The sequence below is a fragment of the Acomys minous genome, assembly GCF_964271855.1.
Source record: "Acomys minous genome assembly, chromosome: 4".
Taxonomy (NCBI): domain Eukaryota; kingdom Metazoa; phylum Chordata; class Mammalia; order Rodentia; family Muridae; genus Acomys; species Acomys minous.
Genome location: NC_140486.1, coordinates 71360258 through 71378415, shown reverse-complemented (window position 1 = coordinate 71378415; position 18158 = coordinate 71360258). Strand labels below are relative to the sequence as shown.

At 49.5% G+C, this 18158-nt stretch overlaps 1 protein-coding gene across 2 annotated transcripts in view; it reads left to right on the top strand.

Moving 5' to 3' along the window:
- The window catches only part of CABLES1 (Cdk5 and Abl enzyme substrate 1), a gene marked incomplete at its 5' end in the record, with an annotated part of 101672 nt that overhangs the window by 60550 nt on the left and 22964 nt on the right, over nt 1-18158 (top strand). Inside the window, one exon of one of the 2 annotated variants that reach the window (XM_084780729.1) lies at nt 2020-2097. The exons of the other annotated variant lie outside the window; for it this stretch is intronic. Coding sequence (XP_084636855.1) covers nt 2020-2097 — 78 coding nt within the window. The remainder of the gene's footprint in view (nt 1-2019; nt 2098-18158) is intronic. 2 annotated transcript variants of the gene reach the window in all.

The window sequence follows — 18158 nt, the reverse complement described above, 5'->3', positions numbered from 1 at the left end:
TGTAAGTAGATTTACACAGACACACCATGTCTCGGTCCAGGCAGGTATGATCGTGATGTGTTTGGCTTAGGATGTGACACTCTTGGCTCTGCTGCACCGATGGGGCCTCGGTCTGATCGGTAATGATCCTCATGTGTGTCACATCCTTTGGGCCACACAGCGGTCCCCAGCATTGCCTTTTTGCTCCTTTAGCAGCACTGAGGTCTGGAAAAGTTCTGAATACCAGGACTCTTGCTGAGACAGCTCCACCCAGGAAGTCAGGCTACAGCCAAAAATGATTCCTATTTAATATGCATCAGGTCTGCCGGGCAGCGCATCAAGGGTTTTTCTAGAATGAGCTCATTTTCTCTTCCAACTTCCCAATAAGATCAGTATTAGTTTTACCCCATTTCATTCTTTTTTTTTTTTTCATTAAGTCCCTCCCTCACTCATTTTTTTGTTTCTTCAGACAGGATGCCATATAGCCCTGATTGGTCTCACATTTGTTGTGCAGCCAAAGCTGGGCTTGAGTGCCTGATGCCCCTGCCCTTACTGGAAAGCAGGTGTATGCTTCCGTGCCCAACTCCACACCCTCTTTCAGATGGTGAAATCAAGGCACAGAGGAGTGAGATGAGGAGCCAGAGCTGGTATCAGAGCCGGGGACAAGCTTTGGTCCTGTTTGTCCCTGCAAATAGAAACCACTGGGGGAACCAATAGATTTCTGAAGGCCTGGCTCTCCTTGGCGAGGGCTTGGGTGCCTCCCTGCAATTCAAACTGTGTCTCGGAGACATTGGGGGCACATCTGTCGAGGAAGAGCCCAGGGCCGAGTCCTTGGCCTTGCCCTCCTAGGAGAGGAGATGAGTGCCTAGAAGTCATTCCCACTAGTGCGCCCCCACCCACCTCGAGGGCTGACTGCCAAGTTAGGTTTTGCCAGATGTGTCTGAGCAGGACATCACGGGCTGAAGAAACTGCATGTAGAAGACACGGGATCAGACAACAGGTAGACCGCTGCACGTTCTTATCAGGGAGGCGTGATAAGGCACATGGGAAAATACTGTCAGTGGTACTCAAGAGGCAGGGCCAATAGTGTGGTCTGGGCTGCCATGCAGGGCTCAGTCTTCATCCTGGGGCTGTGGGCAATTTAATCATAGTTTCAAAAAACAGGGTTGAGATCCCCAAACCCTGATACACTCAGTAGTGCTGTTTTTCCCTGCTTGTGACACCATAATATTGAAGGAAATTTAAAAAGTAAATAAGCTCCATATGTGAACAGTATTGACCTCATGCCAAAAAGACTAATTTTTTTATTTCTTCCACTCATTTCTTCATTGTTGTTGTTGTTTTTTTTTCCCCCCACCATCAATTCCCTTTGGCAAAAGTTATTCTCAAATGGCAGGATAAGTACTTTTGAGAGGTTTTGTTTTTGTTTTTAATGTTTTTTCAAGTGGCTTTGATTGCATAAGAGTATCGTGTAGAACTGTTCCCAGTAGATTCTTTATAGCAGGAACAGTGGCTAAAACTGATTATGTAATTGTTCCCTCAGTCTATTCTCGGAACCTAACATGTTACCAGAATATGAAAAACTAACTACGGTGATGGTATCTCAACATCTTTCCAGCTCACGGTTCTGGGTACCGTTGCCCTCACATCATTCACTGCAGGGCAGAAGTCAGCATTCTTGATGTGGCATTGGCCTTTAGGCCTGCACTGGCCACCCAAGATTCGGTGCGGTCTGCTCTGCCTCGCAGGCACGGCCCACGTCCCAGGCAGCACCTCTCACGTATGGCTGGTCTCGCACGTGTTAATATTTGGGTGAGGAGAGGCAGCAACCTCCTGCTGCACTGAGGCTTGCGGTTTTTTTGCAAGAAGAGCAAAATACCATCTGCTGAGGAGGTGTTGGGAGTATGCAAATGTGCTGTGAATTCCATGAACGCTTAATTTGCTCTAGACCTTTTAAGTTTGTCTTATTTTCTTTTTAATTTGGAGTCTTTGCATTTAGTTAGTTGTTTGGTTTTTTTGTTTTTTGTTTCTGCTTTGTAGAATAGTCCTTATCAGTGGCAGAAGAGCCTTCTGTAGTATATTTTCCGTGCTGCCGTATCGAGACAGTACCCACGTCGGGTATGTATATGCATGCATGCTTTCTGTTCTCTGGGTGACACGCTCACGCGCCCATGTGCGTCATGTGACTTGCCTTTCTCTGCTCGTGAATTTGCCTAGATTTGATGTTACAAATTCAGTGTCTGATTTTGGGGGGTGTGTTCTACTTTCTTTTCAGCCTGAAAAGTTCCCGTGTGTGTGTGTGTGTGTGTGTGTGTGTGTGTGTGTGTGCGCGCGCTTCCCCATCATCTGCCTTCATCTGCCTTTTTCTAAATGTACATTTTTGTCACTTGTCCAAAAAAATAATAATAATGAGGTCCACCTTATGCCACTGGGTCACTGTGACTGTTGGAAAAAGGTAGGTCAGGTAAGGACCAAATCCTGTGACCGTACTACGTCCTGTGTCTTGCCTTCTGTTTGGAGACTGACGGGAGAGATGGAGCTGCCACCACAGGACAAACCTGCCACAGGAAAGTGGCACCAGGAGCAAGTGCACACGGTTAGGGGCAGGCCAGAGAAACGTTCCTCTCTGTGAATCAACCAACCCCACCTCTGCCTCTGCGCAGAAAGTAATAACCAAGGGTCTGGACTTGCAAACTCACTTTTCCCTCCTTACTACCTGCAGCCTCCTTGGCTTCCTCCCATGTTTCTAGATTAGTCCCCACTGCATTGTCTGCAGCATCTATCTTGGGGCGCTGCTGGAAGTTGGGGTAGGGCAGTGCAGCAGGTGTCGGGGACATTTCTGGACGCTCACTCTAGCCTCTTGTCACGGGGGCTGGAGCTGCTCCCTAGTCACTGTCACAACAGCCACTGTAAAGCACAGGTCCTGAGTCGGGCAATGTGGCCCTGGCCCTGTTTCGCCCCTTACCCACCCTGGACTGTCCCCACAAGCTGTCCCCAGGCTGGCCTGCTGACCTTGGTCCTTCCTGTCTACTGCAGACAGGTCATGCATGGCTTGATCAACTCGCCTGGTTCTTGCATGGACCGTGCAAGAGTTCCACAAGAGCAGCCGCTGTGTCAGGTGTGTCCCTTACAGAGCACGCCAAGCGTCAGCGCCTTTTTGTTTCTGCATTCTTAGAACAACTCACCAAGTAGGTTGTTCTAGGAAAAAGTAACAGCAGATCTTATAGCTTGGAGGATTGCGGCCCATGTAGGGGTAGCCGTGGGCCTGGCTTGAAGGATGGTTCTAGAGAGGTTTTCTTCTTCCTGCCTAACCTGCCTCTGCCACAGCTGTGGCTGTATCAGAAGGCCAGTCCATTTCCATGGAAACCAACTTGTGGGAAGGCCCAGAGCAGCCTGCCTCTTCTACGGCCCCTGGAAGATGCGCATCAGCAGCCGATGGGGCTTTTACAGGCACAGCCTCTTCTGGACTCCTTTGCAGACCTTTACGGTTGATGGACTCTTTCCCCAGCTCCAACCCTCTCGTTCAGTTCTTTGCATTCTACTTCCCACGTGACCAGGTACTGGCGCTGCAGGGGGGAGAAGGACGGGCTTGGTACCCACCCTCCTGACTTACTCTGTGGAGGGGGAGACCACGTCAGATTACACGTGTAACTAGTCACTGCTTGGAACAGATGCCGAGTGTTCCAGTAGGTGACTACTCAGCCTTTCCTGGCTGAGGACTCGTTCCCTTTCCGTAAGATAATTTGGCTTCTCTGTACATTTTATCTCTGAAGTGTTGAGTCAGGTTCGTTCTCAAAGGGTTAATGTCCATAAGGGCCGCCCCTCCCTGCTGTGTCGTTTCACAGATGTGACCTGTGAGAGCATGGTTCTGGCAAGGTAGGGGCTGGGAACATCTGTACGCTGCTTCCCCCACACTGTCCCATGGTTCCCGTCCCGTACAGACATGCCACACGAATTCCACATGTGTGGCACTCTTTCTGGGGTATGGAGCATTCCTGAGGCCCCTGAGGCTCACAGGAGTTTGTGGATACCAGGTTCCCAGCATGGCACTTGGCAAACTGAGAGGTAAGTGGAGCCCACTGCTCAGGACCCCAGTAAGGAGAACTTTGCGACTTACGTTTCTCAGTTGTTACTGTGTTGATTTGGGTCCTTTTTTCAAAGCCAGCAAGAATTCGTGAATGGAGATAATCCGAACCATCTCACCGTGGCTCTGTGTGGCCCTCGTGGCTCTGTGTGGCCCTCAACATTTCTATATACCTTAGGGAAATGCAAGCTGGCAGGCAGCTGGTGCTGGAAACAGCATCTGCCCACACCTGCTGTCCCTGATGCCGATAGAGTCACCTGAGGGTTTGACTGCTCTGCTGTGGCCCTGGATGGAGGCAAGGATAGAACTTTTACATCTTAGACATGAGCAGATTCGAGTTCACCACTTCTCAAGGTTTAGAGTTGAGGAAATCAAGCGGCCCAACAATGATTCTGTAACCAAAGAACACAGTCAGTTTGTTTGTAAGACCTTCCAGGGGCACCAGCCTGTTTGTTGTCTGTAGCAGATTCTGTGTTCCCCTAAAGCACCAGAAAAACTCTGAGCACGATGCCAAATACTGCACTTGAGTGGCTGGGGATACTCTGTGCTTTTGAAAGTTTAGTAAGCCTACATCCCGCTAATAAATAATAGCCCATTTGCTGTAGTTCAGAAATAACTGCTCAAATAATAAAACTATATTAATAAATGTATCTAAGAAAATATGCATGTCTGTATATTACAATAGTGTTTATTAATGAGCAGTGCTAGCTATTTTAATCATATTTTAATCCATCTATCATAGGAGTTCAAGGGTGGAAGCCTTTAGAGGTTAAATGATCTGTCCTTCCCACTTTTGCATCCGAGGTGACCAATAGGGGTGGGATGTGCTTGTGTGCCAACCCTGGAACTCTGAGCTCTGTGTTCTGCGGCCCATGTTTCCTTTCTGCTTACTCAAGTAGAGCAGGCCATGTGTGCCTGATTCTTCCAGACTGTCCTGGCTTCCCCAAACAGATCCTAAAATCAGGAAGCTCAGCCCAGTGGACGCCTGTAACCCCAGCAGGCAGAGGCAGGCAGATCTTTGTGAGTTCAAGGCCAGCCTGGTCTACAAAGGAGTCCAGGACAACCAAAGCTACACAGAGAAACCCTGTCACAAAAAAACAAAACAGACAAACAAGACAAAATCCAGGAAGCTCACTAGCTCCTCTGCAGGTCAAGCATCTCTCAGATAGGCAGCCTTATCTTCCTGGGTGTTTTCTCTAGCTTCTGTCGCAACACGGCAGCTTCTCACCTCCGCTTCCCATCCTCTTGGCTCACTTGCCTCCCCCCTGCCTCCCATCCTCTTGGCTCACCTGCCTTACCCCTGCCATGGCCCCTAGCTTTGCACTTGGTTTTTCACCTGAGGTGAACACCTACTTTGGTACCTGGTATCAGTTGAGCAATGTCAATAGATAGATCTTAGAAGAGGTCTCGCCATGCATTCTTTTGTTGTTTTTGCATTCAGTCCTTTGCGACCCCCAGTGTGCATGAAGCCCTGATGGAGAGCATGTTACTGCCCCTGAGTCGTCATCAAAATCCTTTGCTGTGTGAAATCTGTGGCCCGCCCACCTCACCTCACCCACCTCACCTCACCCACCTCACCTCACCTCTGCTCACCTCACCTCACCTCTGCTCAGACCCTCTAAACTTTCAAGCTCCCCTACTATGTAGCAGAATCCCCTCCTGTTCTTGGACTCTAGAGAGCATCTACCGGCACTGTTCAAGACAGCGGGCACGGCGGCCTTGGAAATATCTCTTTTCTCATGTATAGTAGACAGGCACACTCTTCAAACAAAACAGCCAATAGACAGTGACATCCTAAGCAGTCACCCAACACTTAGGGCAGATGGAGCCCAAAAGGAACAGAAAGAATCCGGACAGATGGGTAAAGGAGAAGATGTATTGCCCTAGACACAGGTGCCCTTAGGGACATAGACATGTTTGAGACTTCCATGGGTGTCTGAGGATAAGCCAACTTCTAGCATGGTCAACAGCCTCCTGCATGGAGAGGATTCAGTAGCGCCATGTCCAAGCTGGAGTCCACCCAGAAGCATCTGAGCAGGTAATCCACGCCGCTGAGGGAGAATTCTGAAATGAGCTTTGCCGGGAGTCCAGGTCCTGGGATGTCCCCAGCTCTCACAGGAGCATCACTCAGCTCTCCACCTCCATTACCTCATAGTTCCTACCGGGGATGCTCGGCTCATGTCTCCAAAGCCGCTGCGGGCTCCCGGGCTCACGTCACCCCAGCCTACACTGCTGGTGTGGGAGCCGTAAGGCTGGTTGAATAGGTTTTGTAAGACACGAGGCTCACACTCCCCACCTGTCAACAACCCATGGCTTTGAGAGGTCTCACCTGAAAAATTGTTTTTTCACAGAGATTTTTAAAGTTTCTGATGTCAAGCCACACACAGTCAGGGCGTTTTGGCCGTTTTCCGGTCTGGGGCTCGGGCCGAGTGGGCTTTGAGAGCAGTGTGACGCCCTGGACTGCATGCAAGGCACTTGGGTGATCTCCAGAACCTCCAACAAGACGGGGGCGGGGGGGATGACCCTGGTTATTTGACAGTTGCCCCCAAAGCTCAGACTGCCTTGACGTATAGAGAAAGCTGTCTGAGAGAACGGCCAATTTCCTAAGATTTCTCAGAGGCTGTACCTACAAGTTTGTGTTCTGAAGGAAGCATAACTAAAACCCAAGTAATACGCAGTGCAGGGGGCCACTTGCCGGGGGCCTTCCAAGTGTGGGTGCTCATTTCTTCCAAGGACCGGGTAAGCTAGGCACTTGCGTTACTGTTTCGCTTGAGGAGGTTGAGGCACAGTGGGACTAAGCAAGCTCAGCTGATGGGATTGAGGACAGAGGGTAGCAGGGCTGTGTGCTCCTGTGTTCACAGCGATGGGACACCTCAGCCCACAGTGCTTAGCCCCAGCTGTGCTTGCCTTCTCAGGCACCCCTTTAGGGTCGGCCTTGTTGGCTGTCACTCAGGGGCACTTCAGAACACTGAGTGAGGGTGGCTCGTTTACCCTGTGATATTAAATTCTCCAATAGTGACTCCAGGTAGCTGTGGGTGGACTCCACCCCCACCCCCGCTGTACTGAAGGCGAGCCCAAGGCCTAACGCATGGTGGGCACATTCTCTACCACTGACCCTCAACCGCAGCCTTGATTATTTACTTATTTTTATTTTGAGGCAGGGTCTTGCGACATTGGCCAGGCTGGCCTCACACTCATGATGCTCCTGAGTAATGGAAATAGGTGTGTGCCACCACGCCTGCCCTGGATGGGTCTTAAATGAAAAAGAATTTCCCCATCTGAGATTTTCTGCCTTTCGCCTGAGAAGGTCTGTGAGGAGAGGGAGGAGCGACTGTGCCCCGCGCTGCCCTGAAGTGCTACCCACTTGAGCCTCTCAGCAGCTTCTCCACAGGGCGTGTGTTGGCTGTCTGCCTCCTCTTCTAATATTGGAAAGGGACGCAGGGACTTCTAAGTGTTCGTTCCCAAGTCTAACCCCATGTGTGAAACTATCGCCTCTCTTGGGGTGCCCAAGGTTTCTAGGAGAGGACTCCTGTTCGCAGTACAAGACTTGTCATCTTTTCCCCCATAGTTGACGGGACTTTTAAAAACAGTTTTCTTTCTTTTAAACTTATTTTTAATCATGTATTGAGGGGGTGCGTGTGAGTGCATGTGCCTGCAGAGGCATCAGAGCCCCCTGGAGCTGGAGTTACAGAAGCCCCTGGCATAGAAGCTGGGACCAAACCCAGGTCCTTTGCGAGACCAGCACATGTTTTTTAACTGTTGTGCCACCTCTCGGCTCTCCACAAAGCTTTCTTAACTGCTCCCAAAACATAGTTTGACTTACGTAGTTGTCTACATATAACATTTCAGAAAAATCGTCCATTATTATCTCTGATAACTCCTTTTTTATGGGCCTCTACATTAGAAATACAGGGTCTTGCCTACAGCAGGGCACCCAAACACCATGTCCTACTCTGTAACAAAAGTGTCGCCTAGGGTAGCAGTGGACTCTCAGTGTCCTCAGCTGCAAATAGCAGCGTCCCTTTCATAGTCAGGGCTGTGGGAGGCATTCAGGACCAAAAAAGACTCCAGTGAAAGACTGAAGCAGCACAGGTACCAGGAATAGCCCAATGGGGGTCAGTACAGCGAGAGTGGACACATGCGCAGTGCAGCAAGGGTAGGTAGATGCGCAGTACAGCGAGGGTAGACACATGCGCAGTGCAGGGAGGGTAGATCATGCGCAGTGCAGCGAGGGTGGACACGTGCCACCTTGGGACACGTGCCACCCCCGGGCCTCCTTGACAGAAACACCACCCCCTCTGCCATTCCCATGGTCTCCCAGGCTTGCCAAGAACCCCCATCTTGATCAGTTTCACAAGAGCACTTAACCCTAGCAGAACCTTGGCCACCTCTGGGGTCTGGGAAATGTAGCCTGTGGCCTTTGCCACAGTGGTTCAATGAAGGTTCCACTTGGCCTCACACTGAACCTGAGGAGGCCAGTGAAGAACCCCAGAAAGGGTCCTCAAAGACAACAAGGACCCCTAAGTGTCTCCAACCCCATATGTTACCCTTAGAATAATTGCTGTTACCCAAGGAGGGGTCTAAACTCTGGGAAGCTGTGTCCCCTAGGCCCTGAGCTCAGTCTGTTTGTCCATCTATCCATCCATCCATCCATCCATCCATCCACACATCCACAGCCTTGGGCTTGAGGTAGCAGGGAACAATGGTCCCCACTCTGCTCACTCAGTCCCTCCCTTAGCACTGATGCTGGCCTCTCTCATGCCAGCTCCAATCCGTGGTTTCTGTGTGACTGGTCTGAAAAGCCCTGTTCTCCCGTCTCCTCATCTGGGCTCAAGAACACAATATAAACTCCCCCCCCCAAAAAAAACCCTTCCCCCAGGGACCCATTTCCTCCACCTAGGTCCCACCACCCAAAGTTTACGGAGCTATTCAGAACAGCAACACCGCAGCACACCACACAGGGAAGGGTTCATGTGTGAGTCATAACCTTGTTCTTTTTCTCACTAAATACCTGGGTCCTTGCTTCCTCTTCCCCCCTCCCCCCTCTCTCTCATGGTCCTGAGCATCTACACGTAGACAAGGCTTCTCTCTAGCACCATCTCTTCCCATGGCATCTCAGACCCAGCAAGGTGCCTGTAGGTTCCTTGTCTGGCTTTCCCTGCTTAGGGGATTTTAATCTAGAACACAGCTCCCCCCCACCTTGTGATCCCAGCCTAGCTTGAATGAAATCAGCCCCTCCAAACAGCTTCCTTAGGCTCCTTCCCCAACCCCCAAATACCTCACCAAGGCTTGCGAAGACTGTGGCAGTGCTTACAGCATGTGTTTTAACTTACTCTACCTTGTTGATACAGACCGTGTCTTAGTCCTCAGATTAGCCACAGCACAGCAAACACTCCGCTTTCATCAATAGATGGGTGGCCGGCAAGTGTTTCAGGGTTGCGTTTCTAAGCTTTGGGAAGTTGCTCATTCTGTGGGGGGAGGCAGAGCACTGCCCTACCAGCTGCAGACAGGCAGTGTGCTTTGGTGAGAGCAGGTGTTCTGCGGAGCCCTTGACCTGGCACTTGCTCCTTGGGGGCAGATCCAGAGAACTGGAGGAGCTGTACAGACGTCCCTAAGAAGAGCTCTGGAGGGACTAACAAGGTGATCTGACTTGGGCCATGGGACTTTACCCTCTCCAAGTTGCTTCATCAGGGCAACAAGAAACTTGCTAAGCCTAAAGAGGCAGAGGGCCCAAGTTACATCCAGCTGCTGCGTCTGGTGAGCCCCAGCTAGCCAGATGAGTCAACACACACAGCCTGGGCCGACCACATCTGGCCTCACCGCTATGGTGAATGGCCAGTGCGGTGCATTCAGGCCTGTTGCTAAGGTCACATGGCTTCTGCTACCTTTGCCTAGGCCTATTTGTGTCCCCTGGATTTTGTCAGAGTTGGTTGCCTGGACGTCTCTAAATAGATTAAAAGAGAATAGCTCTGCCGCCCCATCTTGCAGATCAGCACGCTTGCACTCTGGCTGTACCCTGCTTCTGTTTAAAGCAAGGGCCTTTTGGGTAGAACCAGCACAGTTAGGAGAGGGCAGTTTCCAGGGTCAGTGCTGTGGAGACGGGACACTTCATCCTGCGGTGAGCGGAAGCCCCCGCCTCGGGTCTTTTCCTATCCCCAATCCCAATCACACTCTCTAGTGCATCCTTGCCAGCACGGCCTCCCTGTCTAAGCGCCTGCATTAGCAGGGAAGTGCTGATGGATCGAAGACAGCTGTGGGTTGTGCCCAGGTGTGAGACTGCAGCCCCAACGATGGTTGCCAAGGGTGGATCACACCTCACACAGCAGCCTATAGGCTCAGTGGATAAAGGACTTCTGGGCACACGGAAGGGCCTCCCAGACATGAAGCCACTGCTGCTTCTTGAGTGTCCCCAAGATCACTTGTTTGATGTGATGGCTAATTCCAGCAATGCCAGTCCCCATGAGCTCAACAAAGACAACACTTTCAGCACAAACAAAGCCTTAAGAGCTTGGAGGGCCTTAGAGACAGTGCGTTAGTGTCACTTTTTCACATCACGGTTCCTTGCTGTTCTGGTAACACAAGTTTACATGGAGCTCCAGTCCCTAAAGAGGTTAGCCACAAAACTGCTCCAAAGATGATGAGAGCAAGGATCCTGCTCCTCCCGTGCACCCTCCTTAGGTGCATCCCAGTCCTTAGCCATCTTGGTGACCAGCATCGATGGGCACCTGAACCAGGCAAGGGGTTGGCCCATGGAAAGGAGCTGGCAGTCAGGCAGGTCCCATTGACCTCAGTTTACTCGTCTTTCTCAATGACCGTAATGTTCACCTCAGGGAAATACTTGGTGAGATGGTTCAGAGCCCCTGCCAGGCCATGGTGACACCCGAGTACACCCACGGAGGCGGCAGCCACCAGTGTGGCTTGACAAATACTATGGTTTCACCTTCAGATTTTCTTTTATTCTTTTTTTTTTTCTTTTTCTTTTCAAGACAGGGTTTCTTTGTGTAGCCTTGGTTGTCCTGGACTTACTTTGTAGCCTAGGCTGGTCTCGAACTCATGAGATCTACTTGCCTCTCACTCCCATAGTGCTGGGGTTACAGGTGTGCACCACTCCGCCTAGGTTTTTTGTTGTTAAGATTTATTTATTTATTTATTATTTGTACAGTATTCTGCCTGAATGTGCTCCTACGTACCAGAATAGGGCACCAGATCTCATTACAGCTGGTTATGAGCCACCATGTGGTTGCTGGGCACTAAACTCAAGACCTTCAGAAGAACAGCCAGTGCTTTTAACCTCTGAGCCATCTCTCCAGCCCCCTTTCCCTGGCTTTTTAAAGATATTGTGGTATACTTTTTTTAAAAAGATTTATTTATTTGTGCATTTGTGTATATAAGCACTCTATTTGCATTTATGACTTCATGTCAGAAGAGGGCATCAAATCTCGTTATAGATGGTTGTGAGCCATCATGTGGTTGCTGAGAATTGAACTCAGGACCTCTGGTTGAGTGGCCAGTACTCTTAACCTCTGAGCCATCTCTCCAGCCCTTATTCCTTATTTTTTTTTCCTTCTTGATGGTACATGCATGTTAATAAAGCGTGTTTTAAAAATACATAAACATAAAGTCAAAATTAGCAAGCCAAACCTCATCAACAAAGTTGCCCTTAAAGTTGGTCCATTTTCTTCCACTCTTTTCTCTCTACTGCTTTCACTCCTGTAGGACACGACGGAGGTGGTTTTGATCTTATTTTTTTCAGACTCTGCTCTCCATAGAGCATGTTGGTGGAGCACAGTAACAGATAAAGGAGACAGGATGTGGCCCATCTCTACCGGTCTGACTTTAACATCAAGCCTCCTTATTGCTGTGAGCCCTGTTCTCAGGGGCTTGTAAGTTGTACCATTTTCAGGAAGAGTCCCACGCTGAAACCCACGTCTCATCCTTCAGGGAGCAGTTGCCAAGGCCACTGTCCGTCCACATTAGTCGCTGGCTTCCCCTTCTAGTGGCTCTGCGGCTGGGCTTGGAGACTTGGCATATAAAAAGATGCACAAGCAGCTTCCCGGACTCTTTCCCACTCAGTACGCAGAGTGCCCTGTGTTTGCCACCTGAGACTGCTCTCCCTCACCCTCCAGGCCCTACCCTGCACCCCTGAGCATTGGTGCCCCAACCATGGGACCAGGAGTGGAACATCTGGGCACTACAGGGATTTATGGAGTTAGATATAGAATCAGAAGACATGGTTAAAAAGTAGGGTGACCTAGGAGAAAAGTTCAGAGTCCAGGGGAAAAGACCATCTGAGAAGAAGGCAGAATAATGCAAATGTGTCCTTTAACTGTTGCCTAAGGTCAGTCCCAAGCCAGGAAACCAAGAGTTCCTCCACATCTCTCTCCTCTTACGCCCTCCGGCCTTTTGCTCTGGCTCTTACTTCGGGGCTGGCTCACTCACAATAGAGTCTGTAGGGTATAATGTGGCTAATCTCCACTTACAACACTGCGTCCGTTAGAAAGACGCATCCCGGATCCAGACTGCCAGCTCGGAAAGTTTTGGGGTACACTTCAATAGTGAGTGTGGGACTGTAGGCGGTATGTTAAGGGGTTATCCCAACATTGCTTCTGTGCCTAAAGGAATTGGCACTGTGCCCAAGAGCTGATTTCCTGAAGCAGGCAGACATCAGCAGGTGACTCTGCCAGAAGGAAGTTAATGGTGATGCGGTGGCTAATTTGCTATTTGGGGGTCTTGTAAAAACAAGGAAGTTAGACGATGGTGGCAAAAACAATTGTGGGGTTAGATATAAAAACAGAAGACATGGTTTAAAAGTAGGGTGACCTAGGAGAAAAGCTCAGAGTCCAGGGGTTTCTATAGTACGTTGGGTAGGCGCAGGCCCGTTGCATGCTGGTCTTTAGTTGGTAGCCACTGGTTCATCTTCTGCCAACCCAGCAGGCGTGGATTGCTTAGAGTGCGAGGTGTCTTTGGGGGTGTGTTCCTGCATTGCCAACAGCTTCCACATGGTGTTTGTGTCCTTGGCTTTTGGCACGAGGCAGTCAGATGAGGTCATCTGCTTGGGTCCAGTTCCTGATCCCTGATCACTTTGTGACACAGAAGAAATTCTATTCTTAGAGAGCCTTCGAGCCTAAATGCACCCTGCCTGGTCCGGGGCCCACCCCCTTCCTCCCCGCCCACTCTCTCCCGAAATGTCTCTTTTGGTTGTGGAAAATTACACATTCTCACACCGTGGTTCTTTCCTCACACCAAGCGTCTTCCCACCCAGCGACTGACTCTGAGATGATCTCATGTGTGAAGCACGCCATTATCCGGCTGCTTATAAGAGCTGCCTTTAGACAAAAAAAAATTGGTGTAAGCTAAGACCCCCTTCATTGTCTGCCAGTCGCCTTTCTGGGGATGACTTGCCCATGAAGTGCTGAGGGGCCAAGATTTCTCAGCTAAAAGCTGCCTTTGATTGCTTTTCTTCCTGCCAGCTGTGGCCTTCCTTCCTTGTTCGCTGACTTTGAACTCTGGTGGTGTAGCTGCCTCCCTGCGAGCAAGTGAAACTGCCCCAAGACTGCACTTGAAGGAGCTGTGTATTAACTCTGTGACTGTGACAAATACAAGAAATGGCGAACTTAGGAAAATAAGAACGCTATTTTCATTTGTGGTTTTAGAAGTTCCCGCCTGGGATTGAGGACTAGTTCTTGGAAGCGCGAAGGCCTGAGTTTGATCCTGGCACTCACATGAAAAAGCCAGGAGCCGTGGACAGATCTGTAATCCTGCTGCCGGAGAGGTGGAGACAATAGTGAGGTTAGGGAGAGCTCCAGGCCCGGGAGACATGTCCCAGGAACCAAGGTGGGCCGCTCCTGAGGGAGAACTCACAGAGTTGTCCAGTGCTTCCCACACTCATGCATACTCACCTGCATAGATGGTTCCAATCTGTGTTTCACTCACCTGTGAGTGAAAATCGCCCACATACTGGAGCTGAGCTAAAAAAAAAATTGGGGTGTGTGCTTCCAGAGAGCCCACTTCCTGACCTAAGGCCTCCGCCTGGGTCCTGTCTCTTAGGGGACCCGACCACCTCTCAGGAGTATGCCAGGGTCGGGGGCAAGCCTCTAGCACATGGCCTTTGGGGGACCTTATAGATTCAAACTACAGCAGCCACGGTCGGGGCTTCTTAACCGCATGTCCGTCCTGGAGCTCTGAGGTGTTCGATCTCTTAATTAAGAGCCATTCGCAGGTGATGCTTCCTTTCCTAATCCAGTCTTCAGAGCTCTGCTTTCTCCCAGTCTCTGTTCTTTCTGAGGGGTCTAGAGAGCCTGTTAATATTTAATCAGCCCTTAAATTATTGATGCAGCCAAGTGTTTGAGCCATTGTTGTCCTTTAAAGAGCGAGTGCCTGCTGGCGCCCCCAACCGGGTTCCCTGAGCCTGAGCTTAGGGCACACCACCATGGGGAGAGGCCAGGACAGCCCCGCCTTAGGAGTAGGAAGCCTCGGAAAATACCTATTGGCTCATACATGCATTTTCTCATCTGCTTCCCAGGTGTAAGTATTAAATTGTATATATATTTTAGGTATTATTATGTGGGGCTATGTGCATGATAAGTGTGGAGGGGAGAGGTAACTTTGGGGGGATTCTCCCCAACCTTTCTGTGTGTTCTGGGCATTGGCTTAGCTGGCTTGCATAGCAAGCACCTTTACACACTGGCTCTCAATCATATTTTTTAAGGCAAATATTGATTCCTTGATTTTTTTTTCTGACCAGGGAAAGGACCCTGAGCTTTTTCTCTGACAGGGAGCCCTGCTTTCCCACCAATATCAGTTCTGTGCATTAATGATAACCAGCTGAGCCTTTTACAAAGATGGAGTCGGGAGTTGGCCATGCAGTGGTTAACGGGGAGTAGCTAACCTGTGAGAAGGCGGTTATCTAGGTTGACAGGTGACTCAACAGTGGTAAAATATGATGTGTTTGCTTTATGCTGTGGCAGCTGAGGCTACGTCAGGGGTCCAGGGGCTTCCTACTGTGGACTCAGAGGACTCAGGATGGTGGCACACACACTGTTGTGAAGGATGCTGCAGCCCCCTAATGAACCAACCTGCTTTTCCTAAGGATGTAACTGCTACTTGGCTGTCTCCCCCAAACATGCTTTTACCCCCCTGTTGTAATCAGCTCTCAGCTTGCTTCAGCCCTGCCCTGGCCCCTCTCGAGCCCCACCCATTCCCTCACTGACTAGGTCAAAAGCTGGTCCTCGTCCTGTATTTGCAAACCATTCAGGCTGCATAGACTGAGAACTGAGCTGAGTTGGGAAGTCAGTCTAAGTTGCTCTGTCACCGGAAGCTGGAGCAACAAGGAATTAGAACCTGAAGTTGCCCATGGCGCCTCATGGGTGCTCTAGCGCTGGCTCCTGTGAAAGTAAGATGCTCTCCTACAATTTGATAAGCCATGTTTGTCCCTGGGCGAAGTACCACATTGATGCCTTAACATGTGCAATTCTGGAACACCACAAGTGGTGATTTAACTTGCCTTTAAAAAAAAAAAAAAAGACAGATTTCTTTGCAGGCCAAGCTGGCCTGAGACTCATAGAGACCAACCTATCTCTGCTTCCAAGTGCTGGGATTAAAGGCATATGCCACCATGTCTGGTGCTTCTTTGATTTTTAAAAATAGGTGGAGTCTAAGTAAATTAATATTTGAGCCCAAAATATATCTGGGATTAAAAGAGGATCCTCTAGGCATTTCAAAGAAAGCCCAGCTTGGAGCTGCTTTTAATGGCTTCAGCCATTGCTCCATGTTGTCCCCTATACTGCAGGCTTAATCCTGGCATGTGAGCTCATGGGTATTTTTAATAACCATTTTATAAGATTTTAGAACAGTGGCCTTAAAAAACATTGAGATTTTATCCTTACTCCCCTGGAACGTCTGCTTAATTCTTTGCCACTGGATATTCTTTTAGAAGATTCTTTTGGGGTGCGTCTGTGCAATCAACTCCTAGGTCCTTTCTCCTAGTTCCTTTCTGCAGGCACCTCCAGCCTTTGAGGCCTCTGAGACAGCAGACAGCAGCACCACGGCTCTGTTGCTTTCTCTGCCCTCACACGTAAAGCCAGGCAGTTATCTGTAATATTAGGGAGCCTCTTGTGAAATGACTGCTATTATGTCAGTCAAGTATGGCTCCAAAAGGACAATTTCCTGCAGCTCATGCTAATGTGAGGTTTCAGTGACATTTGTCAGAGCACTTAGCAGGAAAAGCCCAACCCAGAGAAGATGGTCAGCACCCTGTGTTTTCACATCCTGACCCTAGTGCTACCCGGGAAGTCCAGGAAAGGGAATGTGGGTACTTGGGCTGCGGAGGTAGCTCAGTTGGTAGACTGCTTGCCTAATGTGCACGAAGGCCTGGGTGCAACCCCCAGTACTAAATAACTGGGTGTGGTGGCTCGCACCCTTAAGCTCTGCACTTGGGAGGGAGAAACAGAAGCACCAGAAGTTTACGATTGTCCTCTGCTACACAGTGAGTTCAAGGCCAGACAAGGCTACAGGAGATCAGATTTAAAAAAAAAATTCAGTGTTCATCAGAAATGTCATAAATAAGCTTTGATTCTGTGATGTGACTATCCAGGCACATGTGGGTATATACTTGTGCTCTTAACTCACTCCCACCAAGAACCAAGTCCAATTTCACTGGCAACCTGAACGAATGCTCAGAAACGTGTATCCCACCCATTACAAAGTCACCCATGTTTAGAGTGGCTGCCATGTTGGGCCAGTACAGATGAAAAGAGTCTTCTGTTCTTTCTACCTGCTGTCCCCTCTTGCCACCCCCACACGAGGCTGTTGGGAAACTCAGATTTCTCAATACCCTTCCTTTCCTGTCTCCAGGACTGTATGAAGAAAAGCCTAGGGCAGCGGTTCTCACTCTGTGAGGCGCATATTATATATCCTGCAGATCAGATACAAAATTACAGTTATGAGGTAGCAACAAAATATTCTTATGCTTGGGGATCGCCACAATATGAGTAACTGTATTGAAAGGTCACAGCATTAGGGCCAAGGGGACACTGTAATACCTAGGTCCTGGGGACCACACACTAGTCATTGCTTGCTGGTGTACCCCCACACAGCCTAGTACCCCTACCCTTGTGACTCCTCCAGGCCAAAAGATTGCCAGTGACTTGTGCATATGCAAGCTGTGAATTTTGATTATAGCTGGGACCACTTGGTCGACAATTATTGATAGGGTTCTAAGCAAGGGGACCCCATGGCTATCTTATATTGCCCACCAAGGATCACTATGTTGGGCTGATTGCCCCCCTGCATCTAGGATGTCTGGCATGGTTTCCTTAGTGAGTTATGGCCTGAAAGGTAAACATTTGAGGCGACAGACAGCAAATGGCCATACTACTTTGAGGAAGAAAATGGGAGGACCAGATCCACATTATTAAACACATTGTATGTGACAGTATGGTTTTGTCATGGAAATTACCAATGAATTGAAGCCACAGTCCTGCCTGACAAGAAAACACTAAGCTTTAGCCCAATATGGTAGCCACTAGCCGCTCATGTCTATTTATTTACATTAAGTTGATTAAAATGTCATGTGATTAATAAAGGCATAGTGATACACAGTAATAACCTAACACTCTGGGGGGCTAAAGCAGGAGTTGGGCTAGCATTCAGGGGCTAATATAGGCTATATTTGGACGGACACACACACACACACACTTCATACAACTGGAAAATTAGCTTTCTTAGCCAGATCGTATTTCAAGTGCTCCATTATCACATGTGACCAGTGGCCACTGTGTGGTACAGTGCAGATGGAGATCACCTGCAGTGGGGGGGGGGGGGAGTTCTGTCGGATGACACTGGTCCATCCTGAACCATATGTGACCCAAGGCATAGCTGAAGGTTCATCTTTACATTACTACTTATTCAGCTTGGTCAAGGCACAGTGAGTATTGTATTAAAAGGTACAATGACGTAATAGAAAGCCAGGGGGAAATGGTGACACTATCAGGTCACATGAATTGGCACAGGTGGAGTCCAGAGGGGAGGCAAGGTGGAGCCTAGCCTGGCCGCTGCCTCTTTCTCATGGACCCAAGTGTCCTGGGCATTTGGACAA